Source organism: Schizophyllum commune, assembly GCF_000143185.2.
Source record: "Schizophyllum commune H4-8 unplaced genomic scaffold SCHCOscaffold_16, whole genome shotgun sequence".
NCBI lineage: Eukaryota > Fungi > Basidiomycota > Agaricomycetes > Agaricales > Schizophyllaceae > Schizophyllum > Schizophyllum commune.
Window position 1 is genome coordinate 80,545 of NW_026089553.1, and position 13,244 is coordinate 93,788.

Genomic DNA, 13,244 nt, shown 5'->3' on the forward strand with positions numbered 1-13,244 from the left:
CTCTCAGTCAGAGAGAAGTTGCCAGTGGCACTGCACGCCTGTGTCCCCTTTCAACGTGCTCATGCTCGTTCATTAGGAAGCCAGAATGCACCGCGTGCTCCAAACCCCCGAGCTCGTCAGTCTTATAGTCGATCTGGTTCATCACTACACTCTTCCTGCCGTTGCAAGGACGTGCTCCAACTTCTTTCACCCCGCCGCGCGCGCCATATGGGAAAAATGCCATACGCTCGTGAATCTGGCGATGTGCTTACCAGAATCCTGCTGGGAGTGCTCGGGGTACGAGCATGGCATATGGGGCTTTTATTCGAAGCTGGTAGCTATGAACAGTAATCCACGTCTCACGAGTGCTAATTTGCCGACCTGCAGACTGTCATTCGGGATCTTACTCTGCAAGACGTTGACAGAGTCAGGCTCTATGCGTCATTCATTCGAGACCTTGAATTTCACAAAACATTCGTGGGCGTGAGACCAGACAGCCTCGAGAATATTGCTGCCGCAATCGGAGGTTCAAGCCTTCTGCCTAACCTACGCCGTCTCGCATACAGTGGTCCTTCCGAATGGTCCAATGTACTCCACCTTCTCATGCCATCAGTTCTTACGGATTTCACCTTCAGCATACACACATCGATCTGGAACGACCCTGATGCGGAGGACATCGCCCCAGAAGATGGTGAACACGAGATATCAGCGATCACCGCGCTGAAATCAGGCGATGGGCGCTCTCTAATCAAGCTCGACTTGACGTGGCCGAGGCGCTTCCCGTCGTTAGGTCAGATGCTGCAAGGCTGGCGCAGCCTCAAGGACCTGCGTCTCACTGGTGTGGTCGATGCTGCTGCGCTGTGCGCGATCATCGACCTGCCCCAGATCGAGACCCTGACGTTCGTCAACTGCGACATGCATGCCCCGGGGACTTTACCAGCAGACTTTCGTATGCGCCACTCACTCCGAACGCTATGCATACACGGAGCAAACGCGTCTTGGGCAGTGTGGTTCCTCGAAGCTCTGGGGCGCGTCGAGTTGGACCAGCTTAAACTGACCTTCCCGGAGTTGCGACTCACACCGTCGCTGAGGCATATATGTCAAACAATCGAGAAGCACTGCTCGAAAGACCTGCAGATAATCACTATCGGCGAGTGCGAGCCTTCGGCAGCGAACGGAGCGGGCCATAACGACGGACTCCTCTCATATTCCATCGACGATATACTACCCCTTCTCAAATTTCCAGCGCTCTGGCTCGTGTCCATCGAGCTACACGGTCAACTCGCTCTCTGGGATAAAGACATCTTTACTATGGCTCAGGCCTGGCCTACGCTCGAGCAGCTTACCCTCCGCGGCGTTGCGGTCCCTCGTCCCACATGCACCCTTACCAGCCTCCTCATCCTCGCCCATTTCACGCCGGCTATATGCCGAGTAGTGATGAATGTGGACGCGACCACGATCGACGCTCTGAACGAGGCTTTGTCGCAGAGCCCGGGTGACGCCATAGCAGCGTTCTCCACCCGCTCACTTACCACATTCTGCGTGCTCGACTCACCTATCGATTCGGAGTTGGCGGTGGCATCGTTTTTGTCGAGGTTCTTCCCGTCTTTGAAGGAAATCTACTGCCAGGCAGCGGAGGACGCAGGAGCAGAGGTGGAGAATCGGCGACGAAGGAAGTGGGCCGAAGTTGCGAAAGCATTACCTTACTTCCTGGAGGCGAGAGCCACCGGGATGCACGGGCCGGTAGGATTGAGATGACGAAGGACCAGCATTCGCTCAATGTCACACGCGTGTAAGTATTTTGACCATCTGAACTTGAATCGTTTTATTTACTCGCATTCAGCCCGCCGTGCAATTTCTTCCTCCCCAGACACGCTCGATTGGACCCGCGGTCTGGCCGTCTGTATTCTTAAGCCGCTCATGGCGGTGTTTCTGTAGTATTTCTATAGCCCTGGGACCGATGGCTTTCCATCCTGGTGACGCAAAGAATGAGTGAAAAGCATATACAGAGTAAAGACATACTTTTATCATTGACCGGGTACTTCCTCCACTCCGTCGCCTTCTGAAAGGCGATTTGCTCGTTGCTATTCATATACCAAAATTCTACCTCGAGTTCGGGGTCGTGCAGCTCCACGTATTTCATGAACCTGTCCAGGTCAGCGTTGTCAGCAACCAATGGCGAGGACCAAGTATCGACGCACTGTTTGAGTTTCTCCACAAATCTCTCTCGAAATGGGCGTTGATATTCCCGAAGCCAGCGCTGGCAGGCCTCATCATACTGCTCACCCGGCTTTGAGCAGCGATAAGAACGCGCAAGCGATGAACAACATACCTCCTTGCTTTGTCGAAGCAGCGTCTTACGCTTCTTGACCCATTGCTCGCGCGCTTCATCGTCATCGACCACATTGGTGTACTCGTCCTCGAGGCGTCGAAGGTAAGGGGTATAGAATTGCGGGTTTTCTATGAGTGCGGCGCTGTTGTCAACCAACCGCATCCGAAATCTGAGTCTGCTCGACGTACTTCCCCCTTTAGTTGATGGCACGAGGTCCAAGACATCTGCTCTCTTCACTAACGCCATTGACGACTTGCGGACCCGGCGCTCGTCGTATCTCCACAGACTTTGTAGCATATGAGTTCCTGTAAGTGGTTTGCCAGCGGGGACATACCTCGGCGATGCGCACTTGTAGCACGCCCAGATGAACGGCAAGCTGAAGCTTCCAAAAGGGTGCGGTACCGCCTTTTTGCAGAACTGAAGGTATCAAACACGTCATAACTTGCCGAAGGACAAGACGCTCATCACGAACATGGCACTTTCCAAGTAGCGCCTCCACCACCTCCGGCTCAGCGCATTCGTCGGGGTATGGTACCGGTGGCAGGCCAACAAGCTCAAAGCTCCGCAGCCAAATATACCGAGCCGAGCGCTTCATGAGCAAGCCTCGGAACCACTTGCTGGTCCGGGAGAGCGAGAGTAGATCGGGCGGTGGAAGATTGCTCATCGTCTGGGCGGCGGGGTTTGTGTCAGCGAATTACCGATATTGAACCCATCGCGCACCTCGTAGATGATATCAGGGGGCATATCGGTAAAGAAGGACTTGAGGAGACGACGCTTCTTCAGCAGCTTCTGATCCTGTTTCTCCGGCTTGGGGCAGGAGATTGTGCGTCCGATGACAATGCCAGGAGTGGCCGCTTTGTCGTCGGGCGCGCTTGCACGCTTACGCTTAGCGCGAGTTTCCATACTCGAAGAGAGCGGGAGGAGGCAGGAGGCAGGATTACAAAAGTTCCACGTGTACTCTGCAACGTCAAGCGAGGCGATGATGGAGGCAGGACGCAAGGAGCGAGCTCCCGAGCTAGGCGCCGAACGTGAACGTGACTAAACGTGACGCATGTTTGACTTTCGGAGCTTGCCGAGCACCGCCCCCAGCCCTTCTTGTCCAAAGCAAAGCACGTCGAGACGCTGCGATAGACCGAATACTAGTCACAGGCACGTCACCGGCGATGCAGAGCTTTTTTCAACCGCAATCTTTGGCGTAGCTACACGACAGCGAGAGTATATACAGCAGGATAGCAAGACGAAAGCAAGATACGAACGAGCGACTAGTGTAAAGATGTGCAAGAGTCCGAGAGCGTGACATAACAGAGTAGCGGTAGACTGTAAGGTACTGTATGAGATCCGTTCATTGTCCCGAGGTATGCTACGACAAGCGAAGGGTAGAGTACCATGTCCTTCCAGACGTTCGGTGAGTCCATTGTCTTACTAACTATAGAGTCCAACGTACATGTATGATGTTCATAAGGAGGTGAGGGTAGAGGAGGTGATTCAAGCGCAAGCCGATAGCAGCGGAACAGGAGATTGTCCGCGGGTAGAGAGGTGCGACAGCAAGAGGGAGTGGGGGGTACTAGAAGGCGATAGGAGCGGCAGGGAAGGAATTCGCCTCAAAGCGCCAGCCTCGCCGCCCACCTGGAGAGCAACGCATCGCCCAAGAAGCCCAAAAGCAGAATTGCTCCAACTTTCGGGGTCAGCAGGAAATATTGCAAGCATTGCTTCGGCACATCGACGTCGAGAGTCCGGAGCGGTAGCAGCAGCCGCGCGAGCGCAACGAAGGCGGCAACGTAGAAGATGGGCCCGTGCCCGTTGAGGAAGGCGGCAGCGGAAAGAAGACCAACGAAGGCGGCGGCCGTGGTCGCGCAAAACGGGACGGTGCGGCGACCCATGAAGAGCGCAAGGGAGCGCGCGCCGATGAGGATGTCGTCGAGCTTGTCCTGAGTAGGAGCATCAGCGTCCTGGTCAAACAAGATTCAAGCCGCAAGCGCAAGCAGCCACAGAGCGGTATGTAGGGATAGATATGGTGAGTACTTACCTGATGTTGGTAGACAGTCTCGAACGTGAGCGTCCAGAAGCCGCACGCGGCGTAGACGACGGCGAGCATCTTCCACGGCACGTCGTTCGGGTCGACGTCCGTCCATCCCATGAGGGCGCCGATGTTGAACATGAAAGCCTACGAAGGCGAGTTAGCCTAAGCTAGAGCGCACACGAGGAAGCGGACGAAAGAGGCAAGGAATGGCGATGTAGAGCAGTCGCAATACTCACCAAAGGGACGGGCGCGAAATCCATCCACCGCTTGCACGTCGGGTAGATCACGAAGATAGGCCAGACGAACATAGAGATGAACAGCCTGCGAGTTGTAGTCAGTACACCTTGGACGTTCATACGCATCACTACTCACGTCGTCCTATTCAGGAGGACCCAACCCAATCCTACCCCAACTACGCACTGCAGGACGAACCACAACCAGGCGCGCTCCCTCGAGATAGCGCCGCGAGGGAGAGCCCTGTTCTTCGTTCGGGCGACGCGTGCGTCGATGTCATGGTCGAGGATATCGTCGATAGTCATAATGACGGACTTGATTCCGCTGCAAAGCCCTAGGTAGAGTGCGAGTCGGGCGAGGAGGGTGGCGAAGGGCATGTCGTGGTGCGCGTGATATGCCATGGTCATGGAGAAGGCTATACGCAAAGTGTTAGGCAGGGTCGAGCGAAGCAAGAATTCGCAAAACGCACCGAGGGGGAACCAGCATACCCAGCAACCCATCCCATTGCTCAGGCGCCCGAGTTCCCAGCAGGCGCGGAGCTCAGTCTTGGTCGGTAGCGCAAAGAGGGAAGGTGGACGCGGCGTAGATGCATCCAGCGACGCGGAGGCGGAGCGATCTACGTTGAGGGGAAGCAGAGTATCGCCCGTGCCGACATAGCCCTCGTCGAAGGCGCTCGTTGAGGGGCCGGAGGAAAACATAAAGACGGTGTTGGCGTGGGAGGACATAAAGGAGAGGTCGTTGTCGAAGGAAGGGACCTAGGAAGGATGCAAGTCAGCCAGAAGTACAGAGGGGATCGAAAGGGGGACGCACAGTTCACGCGACCAGCGTGCAGGATTGAACGAAGCCAAGAGCCCGATGAGCTCCCTTTGTGCATCCGCGCCACCCACGGAGGCAAAAACTGCTGCGAATCCGACGCCCATCCTCGGAGTAACGACTGCGCCGTTTTGTCGACTTGCTCCTCCGGTCGGATGCAGGGATGCGCATGCCGCACCCGCATCAGCGTACTAGCTCACGGCGCATGCATACAGTTCCCTCGGAGACCCTGTTCGACTCCAGAAGCGTGTGGTTGAGGAAGTGTCGTGCGATTCGGGGCTCTGCGCATGCAAGCAGAGATGGGAGGGGAATGCAACATGACTGCAATGAACAAGGCCGAATTGATATCGACGCCACAAACTCGTTTCCCCGACTGAGCGTCACAACCCAACTTAACACACACGACGACGAAACGGAGGGCTCGAGTGTTCAGTCTATGTCCAACCATTCTTATGTTGCATCGGTATTTTACCGGCATCCCCCGGAAGCACCAGTAACCTCCTCCCATTCGTTGAGGGTCGTCAACTCGCCCACTTCAGACTCGACTCATACACTGAGTATCCTTGCCCGTTATCATTATCACCGTCTCCTGGATGTCATCTATGTATATCGTCTTGCCTACGCAAGCTCCTCAACAACTATATGGCGACGTGGATCCTGCGCGCACTCGTGCACGTACCTGCCAGTGCCTCCCGCTAAAAAGCATGCAACCAGGGAACGAGCGTTCCCAGGGCATGCCTTGGCAGACACCACTGTACTGTGTCCCACTTGCCGCTATTGTATCTGGACGAGGGATGATCTGGCTGCTGAATCGACTCCAGATTCGGGAATAAGGTCGACAGGAACGCAGCGACGTCCGCGGGCGACTCGATGGGCGAGTGATGGACTTGTAGCCGCCACAGCGATGACTGCACGGGCACGACAGAGGGGTCTAGCGCACGAACGATGGTGGCATCGAGCTCCATCCCCAGCAGGCGCAGCAACGGGCAATGACGGGCGAACGACAAGAGGGCATTGATAGTACAGACGGGCGGCAGCGCGGGAGAGGGACGCCGCACCGTGTATACCTCCAGCACCTCGAGTCGCGGCCACGCTCGCGCAAGCGTATCCACATCATCATCGTCGAGAGCAATCTCAATATCGCTGGTAACAGGAAGGACGAACCGGACGAGATTACTAAAAGGGAGCAGGGGTCGGAGCGTGTCGAGATGGACCCTTTGCTCTGGCGGGAGATTGCTGTTAACGCCGAGTATATGTCTGGCCATCGTCACATCCAACGCGAGCTTGAAGACGAGCTCCAGTAGGATCGCAGGCTCCAGACGCTTTCCCAGAAGCCGAACAAAGGCATCCAATGCGGGAAATCGCTCGACATCCTCAATATACAGCTGCGAGAGGTCTAGCACGGTAAGGGCTGCGAGCACTTGTGATGCCTCGGCGAGGCTGCTCAATCGAAGCGAGATGTGGGTGAGTATCGGACTAGCGACGGGCAGAACATCTAGCTTCCCGAGAGACAACCACTCGGTAGCCTCGTCTACCATGTACCATTCCGTTCCGTCCAGTGCCAGCGAGTGAAGACGCGGGAGTCGGAAGACGGACGACAAGACCATCTCGTTGATCGAGGCCTCGATGCACAGATCCTCCAAGCTATCCCATCCATCAAGCAACTCGTCCAGGGGCCACGGGAGGTCGGTATGTACTCTGAGATGGAGAGATGCGATTCGCGGAGAGTCACGGTCGCGCGCCTTCAGACCGAGGAGAATCGAGAGCTCCGTTGCGCCGTAGACAGGTCTCCCCGCCCGCTGACTTCTCCATCGCTCATCAGAAGCCTCGATGATCACAGTGAGCTTGGTGAGAGTAGGGGCGAGGAGGAAAGTCAGGCAGGGCGCGAAATCCGTCGGTCCATGGTAGCGCAGCTCGCGTAGATTCGGGAAGAGCTCTTGACCACTAGCGGCGGCTACAGAGACGATCTGCTGCATACCGCTTTCAGATGCGCGAAGGTCCTTGAAATCGACGTCGAGCGTCCGTATGAAAGCCGCGTAAAAGGAAATACGGCTAATATCTTGAAGGGTGAGGTCGCCTCGCGCACCCTTGAAGAAGTCGGAGTCAGCGTTTGGATGCTATCCCAGTTGTGATATATCTGCATACCACGACACGCTTGCGGTTCACCCTCGAAATGGTCTTCTTGGCATCGGGTAGCAGGTCCAGAATATCGCGGATGTCAAAGCAGTACGACCAGAGCATGCTGAGGGCCTCTCCGGAGAACTCCTTGCACGCTATTGCCAGAGCCGTCAGATCGTATCTTGTCAAATCCTTGAAGATGGTATGGCGAAGCTCGGGAGTCCTCAGGACGGCGTGCATGAGGCTCTAAGAGAAAAGTCAATCAAGGCGTAGCAAGAAGCGAAAGAGCTCACATATCACAGTATCAGGCAGAGCAAGAGAAGTACGCTCCGCGAGAGGTTACAGTTGCCGTGGATAGTAGCAAGGCAAGGAAGGGTGGGAGGCTCGCGACGCGCGTGTGCCCCACCGCTGCCATCGGGCCGGCTCTCCGAGGGAATGACATCATCTTCTTAAGCTTCAACGGTCGCCTCAATCGCGGACGCGATCTTGCACACCGATGAACGAACGCCACGAACCGCTCACCCAAGCAGCACAGACTCCAGCACATCAACAGAAGTCCATCGTAAATCCAGTGGTAAAGATACAGGAAGAGCCTATGGTAGTGACGATGCAATGGTATCGATGAGCAAGGAGAGTAGGAGCGTGGGTCGTAAACAGGAAATCATGGACAGATTTCGAAGGTCATGGACAGGAGATTTCGAAGGTCATGGACAGTAGATTCGTTAAGCATGGACAATGGAAAGAGGATTGTAGAGCATCGGAGAGATGAGAGTATAGAGCATCGGAAAGATGAGAGATGAGAGTCAGAGCAAGGAGAAGCAGGAGACAGATATACAGCGTTGGGTTGTAGATGGTGAGATGCGCACAGACGTCATGGGCGGTAGGACGACATGATCATGGGCGGCGGGGCGCGACGTCTTGCCAGCGCAAGTTGGCGACCGTCATCTCCGCGCGCACGGTCGGCCAAGGGGTCCCGTCGTCCCGATCCTCCTCGATGACGACCTCCAGCATGAACGTCCGCGGCGTCGACCCGCGCAGCCAGCCCGTCGGGATGCGAATCGTCACCAGCCGCGCGTACCCGTCCAGCGGGATATGGCACCCCGCGACCTTGATATAGTTCTGCGGTCGCTGCCAGGTGGGGTTCACGCCGATGTTATCCTCGACGAGCGTGTTGAAGCGCGGATCGACGGAGGGCTGGAGCATGGCCGTGTCGCTCCGCCAGCGGAGCGCGTGCTCGGGGACCGAGGACCATGGGGAGGGCGGAGAGGAGCAGCCGGGGCGGGGCGTGGGCGCGGTGCTGCAGAGGATCTCGATGGGGGCGGATGGGGGCGCGGAGAGCAGCCCGGGCAGGTTCATCGGCACGAGCTGGAGCAGAACATGGCAATCAACGAAGCTGTAGTTCAATCCGATCAGTACAGCGCCCCGCGCGCGATAAGATAGCAGCACGCACTCGCTCTTGTCCCACTCCTCAAAGTGCCGCGTCCCGAGGAAGTGCAGGCGCGGCTCGAGCGCCGGGTGCGTGCCGTAAGATGTGGACGAGATCGGTGGCGTGAAGACGGTGTTGACGTCTTCGTCGCTGCTGGACTCGTCCTCGATATCGGGCAGGTCCTCCAGCGCGGGGGTGCATGGCGAGCTAGGGGCAATGAACTCCGCGGCGCGGAATAGCTTCGTGGGCGACGTGTCGAATGCTGGCGTCTCGGGACGCGCTGGCAGCCGGTCGTCCCACTCAAAGTCGTTGTCATCGTCGTCGGCGTCGCCGTGCTCGGCGTGCCAGGCCTCGAACACGGCGGGCAGCTTCTGGTTGGGCCTGCCACGGATTGTGGCGGTCGAAAACGAGCGCGTGCGCCGGAAGGGAGACCGGGAGGGGGACTTCGCGACAGGTGCATCTTCGTTGACGAGCACGAGGTCGATCTCGTGCGGGTCCTGTGAGGACTCGTGCGCGGTGAACGCCCACTGGTCGCTCGTGTTGTTAGTGGCGGGGAACGGAACGCAGGGACGCATGTCGTAGTCGTGAGGGTTGGATTAGACAAGAGCAGAGTATGTTCGAGTTCCGGTATGTGCGCTGGAGCGAGTGGCGCGGGGCTAGGACGCGTCGGAGGCGATTATGAGGTGCAGCGCGGGCTGATGATAGTATAAGACAAGGTGGTTGAAGAGAAAAACGCGTCGCGACCTTTTTGATGGCTGTCACGGGTCCGCGGGCCTCGTTTATGAGGCGGCATTGTTCTGTCCATTGTAACACTGACACCTGTGGTTTGAGTGCACACGTGTTGATCAAGTCGTCTTCATGTCGCGGCACCGGCACCGGGTGCTTCACCTTGTCGAGAGCAAACGATTGTTGTCCGGGGAACGACAAGAACAAGGACGATTGAATGGTGGAAGAGAGGAGGAACAAAGCCTGCGCGGTGGGAACAACTCCACGCGGGTGTCGACAAACACGGCACAACAACGCGCCGTCAAGTTCAACATGTCACTTGACGCGCACCAGCGGTGCTGAACGTCAATGCCGTATCAACTTGCCTATGGTCATCGCCTTGCATACGATAGGTCTAGCAAACTCACTAGATCGGTGGGCAGTAGAGAGTTAACAGTTCAGAAGGACGCAGTACTACCGATATATCAGCGTGCTTGCGCTTGCGCCATTGAGCATGAACGTCGATCGCAGATCCCCCCAGGCATGGACTTTCTCTCTCACCCGAAGGAGAGAGAGTGCGTGCGCAAAAAGTATTCGGATACGGGGAATCGAACCCCGAGCTGCCGCGTGAGAGGCGGCAATGTTAGCCGTTACACCATATCCGATTGTCTGGACACTTTTAATTTTAGTCTACTCATGGCCCGTTCCCGATTCAATTTAGTGACGTCAATATGCTTGCGCTTACCGCGCTTCCTTCCGACCATCACGAGAGCCTACCACTCTGGGCCTCTATGGGGTCGCGGGCCTGCAATCCACTCTCCGCCACGATTACACTTCAAGGATATCATCCTCCTGAACTGATTCGTTGCCTAACGGTAGGTTCCCATCCTCTCCTACCCTTGACGCGCGCTTGACGGCCGCTATCGCGTAGGTGTCGCTTTGGTAAGGGCTAAGCCCGTCTGCCGACTTCGATATCGTCGCGTGGCGTGGTTCGGCTGTACGGAGGCTGTACGCAAAGCTGTATAATCCTGTGGGCTGAACGCTTCTGCATCACTCCCTCATCGCCAGCATGTCGTCCGCGGGCGGTGGGAGCGCTGGCCATCGCCACAAATCATTGGCTGAAGTGACTCGGCCGTCTCAGCAACTCTTGAGCAACATTTCAAACACCGTGGTACGTATATGAGCAGGATTCGACGTACGTCTTCACTGAAGCTGCCCAAGTTCTCGTTCTCTGCCCTCGCGTATTTGTGGTCAACGATTGGCTACCAGACTGCCTTCCGCGAGCCGTACGTCGTGCTAGTCGGAAACTTTCGTGAACTGGTCGTCGCGGCCATCACTGTGCCCTTTCTTCTCCTGAATCCCATCGTCGGTGCTCTGTCGCAGCGCGACCGGACTCTGCGCACCGCACGCATCCACAGCGGGATACAATGCATGTCCTTCTTGACCTTCGGCATCGCGACGTACCTCTTCACGTACAAGGCGAAAATCCAGCAACATCCGGGCCGCATCGATGTCACGCTCGTCTTCAACCTGAACGAGTGGGGACTCGTTGGCGACATCGCCAGATACGCCATCCATGTCTGTATAGTGGCGCAGGCTATCGCAGGAGTAGTCTCGGGCGTCGTGACACTAGTCGCCGTATGCGCGCTCTACGTCGTAGCTCGGCGCGCGTCCCAACGGCTAACCGAGCTTGCCGAAGTGGAGAAGACATTCTGGATTGAGGAGGGGCCGCGCATGCGTCTCCAGGCTCTCACTCCGTCGGGTCACCCTTGGCTGTCCATCGTCCCGCCGGAGATAGTCGACGAGATATGCAAGCATCTCGGCGTCTATCATCTCCTCTTTGTATGCCTAGTCGACAAACGTATGAATGCGGCTGGTACTCGATGGCTTTATCGTAGCGTCACGATGAAGAATGCCCGGCAGAGCGTCAAGTTTTTTCGCACGATCATCCGCTCGGATGTCGCTGCGAAGTCAGTCAGGACGCTCGCGCTGTAAGTTCACATCTTCCGCGCTTGCAGATACTACTTACCGACTCGTCTGCAGCGACCCTTCGATGGGGCTCTTCATATGGGACTGGCTCCCCGCATACCATAAGCTGATGGCCACCGCCATGCGCAGGATGGTCAACATCGAGAACCTTCCCCTCCAAGCCTCCCGCAACCTCCCCCTCCTTTTAGCAGACGCCCACTTCCCCTCCTTACAACGCTGCGACCTTCACCTTACACCTGCCACCCCAGCCTTCCTCGCCCGCCACCAACGATTGCGCACGGTCCACTTCCGCAGCGGCCTCGCCAACAACCTCAATCACACGTTCTTCCACGACGAGTTCGCGCGCGGCTCTGCTGGCTTCTCGCGGCTGGAGATCCTGACTTGTCCTAGCTATGTCGCCGGCGCCATTCTGCCTCAGCCGAATATCCGTAGCCTGGCGATAGTCTGGAACGGGCCGACCATGGCGCAAGACGCGCCAGAGGTTTACGCCAAATTGTCCATGCTCGACCATACCCTCGATGTTCTCCATAATATCACCACCATGAGCGAACTACCCACCCACATCCGTGCGATGAAGGACCGCGTTTTGCCACTTACGAAACTCAATTTTCTTGTCACGGATATTCCAACGCGTCCGCATCAGGTATGGCAGCGCCTTGACTTTGTTCGTCGTATGTCGACTGACTCTATTCGTTGCTAGGATGTCTTCTTGCAGTTCGAAGACGCGCTTCGTAGTACACCATTGCTGAAGGTCTTGTATATCACGGGAGCGACCAGACGACCCGTCCTGCCCGACGTTGATGCGCTAGACGAGGAACAGGACGTCGTCCAGGCGCTATGCGTCCGCCGCCCTTCGCTCACGCAGGTCATCCTCGGAAGTAAGGCCGGTCTCTTATCTTGTCGAAACTACCACTGATCTATCGCAGGCGGCACGAACTGGATAGTAGCAGCGCCAAGCATCGTCCTCCCATCGTTCCCGCAGCGACCGCTATACGCGGCGATACCCGACAGCAGGCTCACCGCGCGCTGGGTCGAGCGCAGCGTTCGGTCAGGGCGCGTACGGTGGGACTACGTGCCGCAGGTCATGGAACTCCCGTACGTGAACAGGCTCGAGCTTATAGTGCCCATGATCTCCTGGGCGCTGCGGGAGCGGCGATACTCGTAGCGACTGTGTCCTTGCGTATCCAATATCACATTCCACTGCGACAGCAGACGACGTGCCCGCCCCGACGTAAGTCCGCCCAACTCAGCCCCCCGACGGTCAGACGTAAAGCGGTAGGTGTCTCGCGAGACTATGCCGTCTGGAGAAAGGGTGCGTGGGCTCTGTGTTCCCAGCAACTCGCTCGGTGACTGAACACGCCAAAGGTCCAGCTGTCTTTGCAATTCATCCCCGAGCGTTTCGGAAGGAGATCGCCGGTCGTGAATGCAATCTCGCAGGCATTTTGCTCAATGGAAAGGTTCACGCAGTTGTTAGCACATAAGAAACCATTCAGCTCAGAGGACGCCGCTCGGACGTATGAATCGCATCGCTGACGGGCTTGCGGCAACCCCTCGAATACAGCCCTGCAGTCGCGCCCCAGTAGCTTCCACTTTACGAAGTAATCTCCGCGCTCAGGTGCAGGCAGTTT

At 56.9% G+C, this 13,244-nt stretch overlaps 6 protein-coding genes and 1 non-coding gene across 7 annotated transcripts; 2 read left to right on the plus strand and 5 right to left on the minus strand.

Moving 5' to 3' along the window:
* Nucleotides 1-207: 207 nt before the first annotated feature.
* SCHCODRAFT_02520535 (uncharacterized protein) lies at nt 208-1,737 on the plus strand (the record flags this gene model as incomplete). The annotated part of the gene is made up of 2 exons (XM_003026412.2): nt 208-276; nt 367-1,737. The coding sequence occupies 2 exons, from the start codon at nt 208-210 to the stop codon at nt 1,735-1,737; spliced, it is 1,440 nt and encodes a 479-aa protein (XP_003026458.1).
* Nucleotides 1,738-1,818: 81 nt separating this feature from the next.
* Nucleotides 1,819-2,975, minus strand: SCHCODRAFT_02520631 (uncharacterized protein; the record flags this gene model as incomplete). Its single annotated transcript, XM_003026322.2, has 7 exons — nt 1,819-1,952; nt 2,002-2,126; nt 2,181-2,260; nt 2,312-2,439; nt 2,500-2,597; nt 2,646-2,728; nt 2,784-2,975. 7 exons carry the CDS (start codon nt 2,973-2,975, stop codon nt 1,819-1,821), a joined length of 840 nt encoding a protein of 279 aa, XP_003026368.1.
* Nucleotides 2,976-3,912: 937 nt separating this feature from the next.
* On the minus strand, nt 3,913-5,263 carry SCHCODRAFT_02520587 (UbiA-domain-containing protein; the record flags this gene model as incomplete). Its single annotated transcript, XM_050343456.1, has 5 exons — nt 3,913-4,239; nt 4,338-4,475; nt 4,568-4,652; nt 4,704-4,980; nt 5,035-5,263. The coding sequence occupies 5 exons, from the start codon at nt 5,261-5,263 to the stop codon at nt 3,913-3,915; spliced, it is 1,056 nt and encodes a 351-aa protein (XP_050197102.1).
* A 553-nt stretch (nt 5,264-5,816) lies between these two features.
* SCHCODRAFT_02557466 (uncharacterized protein) lies at nt 5,817-7,899 on the minus strand. Its single transcript, XM_050343725.1, has 3 exons — nt 7,790-7,899; nt 7,524-7,742; nt 5,817-7,465 (listed from the first exon to the last, which is right to left on the minus strand). The coding sequence occupies exons 2-3, from the start codon at nt 7,734-7,736 to the stop codon at nt 6,074-6,076; spliced, it is 1,605 nt and encodes a 534-aa protein (XP_050197103.1). The 5' UTR covers nt 7,737-7,742; nt 7,790-7,899; the 3' UTR covers nt 5,817-6,073.
* Nucleotides 7,900-8,034: 135 nt separating this feature from the next.
* On the minus strand, nt 8,035-9,751 carry SCHCODRAFT_02644269 (uncharacterized protein). The gene is made up of 2 exons (XM_050346383.1): nt 8,947-9,751; nt 8,035-8,889 (listed from the first exon to the last, which is right to left on the minus strand). The coding sequence occupies exons 1-2, from the start codon at nt 9,495-9,497 to the stop codon at nt 8,391-8,393; spliced, it is 1,050 nt and encodes a 349-aa protein (XP_050197104.1). The 5' UTR covers nt 9,498-9,751; the 3' UTR covers nt 8,035-8,390.
* Nucleotides 9,752-10,220: 469 nt separating this feature from the next.
* On the minus strand, nt 10,221-10,292 carry SCHCODRAFT_t268. Its single transcript has one exon. It is a non-coding gene; the product is annotated as a tRNA-Glu (tRNA).
* Nucleotides 10,293-10,389: 97 nt separating this feature from the next.
* On the plus strand, nt 10,390-13,123 carry SCHCODRAFT_02644271 (uncharacterized protein). The gene is made up of 7 exons (XM_003026411.3): nt 10,390-10,502; nt 10,559-10,798; nt 10,849-11,618; nt 11,671-12,259; nt 12,317-12,494; nt 12,543-12,928; nt 12,982-13,123. The coding sequence occupies exons 2-6, from the start codon at nt 10,697-10,699 to the stop codon at nt 12,779-12,781; spliced, it is 1,878 nt and encodes a 625-aa protein (XP_003026457.1). The 5' UTR covers nt 10,390-10,502; nt 10,559-10,696; the 3' UTR covers nt 12,782-12,928; nt 12,982-13,123.
* Nucleotides 13,124-13,244: the final 121 nt, after the last annotated feature.

Bases quoted from the DNA above. Each gene is read 5' to 3' on its own strand.
- SCHCODRAFT_02644271 (XM_003026411.3), top strand. From the start codon at position 10,697: ATGTCGTCCGCGGGCGGTGGGAGCGCTGGCCATCGCCACAAATCATTG. The intron at 10,799-10,848 runs GTACGTATATGA...AAGCTGCCCAAG, and splicing joins GCAACATTTCAAACACCGTG to TTCTCGTTCTCTGCCCTCGC. The intron at 12,260-12,316 runs GTATGGCAGCGC...ATTCGTTGCTAG, and splicing joins TTCCAACGCGTCCGCATCAG to GATGTCTTCTTGCAGTTCGA.
- SCHCODRAFT_02644269 (XM_050346383.1), bottom strand. From the start codon at position 9,497: ATGCGTCCCTGCGTTCCGTTCCCCGCCACTAACAACACGAGCGACCAG. The intron at 8,890-8,946 runs GTGCGTGCTGCT...ATTGAACTACAG, and splicing joins GAGGAGTGGGACAAGAGCGA to CTTCGTTGATTGCCATGTTC.
- SCHCODRAFT_02557466 (XM_050343725.1), bottom strand. From the start codon at position 7,736: ATGCACGCCGTCCTGAGGACTCCCGAGCTTCGCCATACCATCTTCAAG. The intron at 7,466-7,523 runs GTATGCAGATAT...GACTTCTTCAAG, and splicing joins TGAACCGCAAGCGTGTCGTG to GGTGCGCGAGGCGACCTCAC.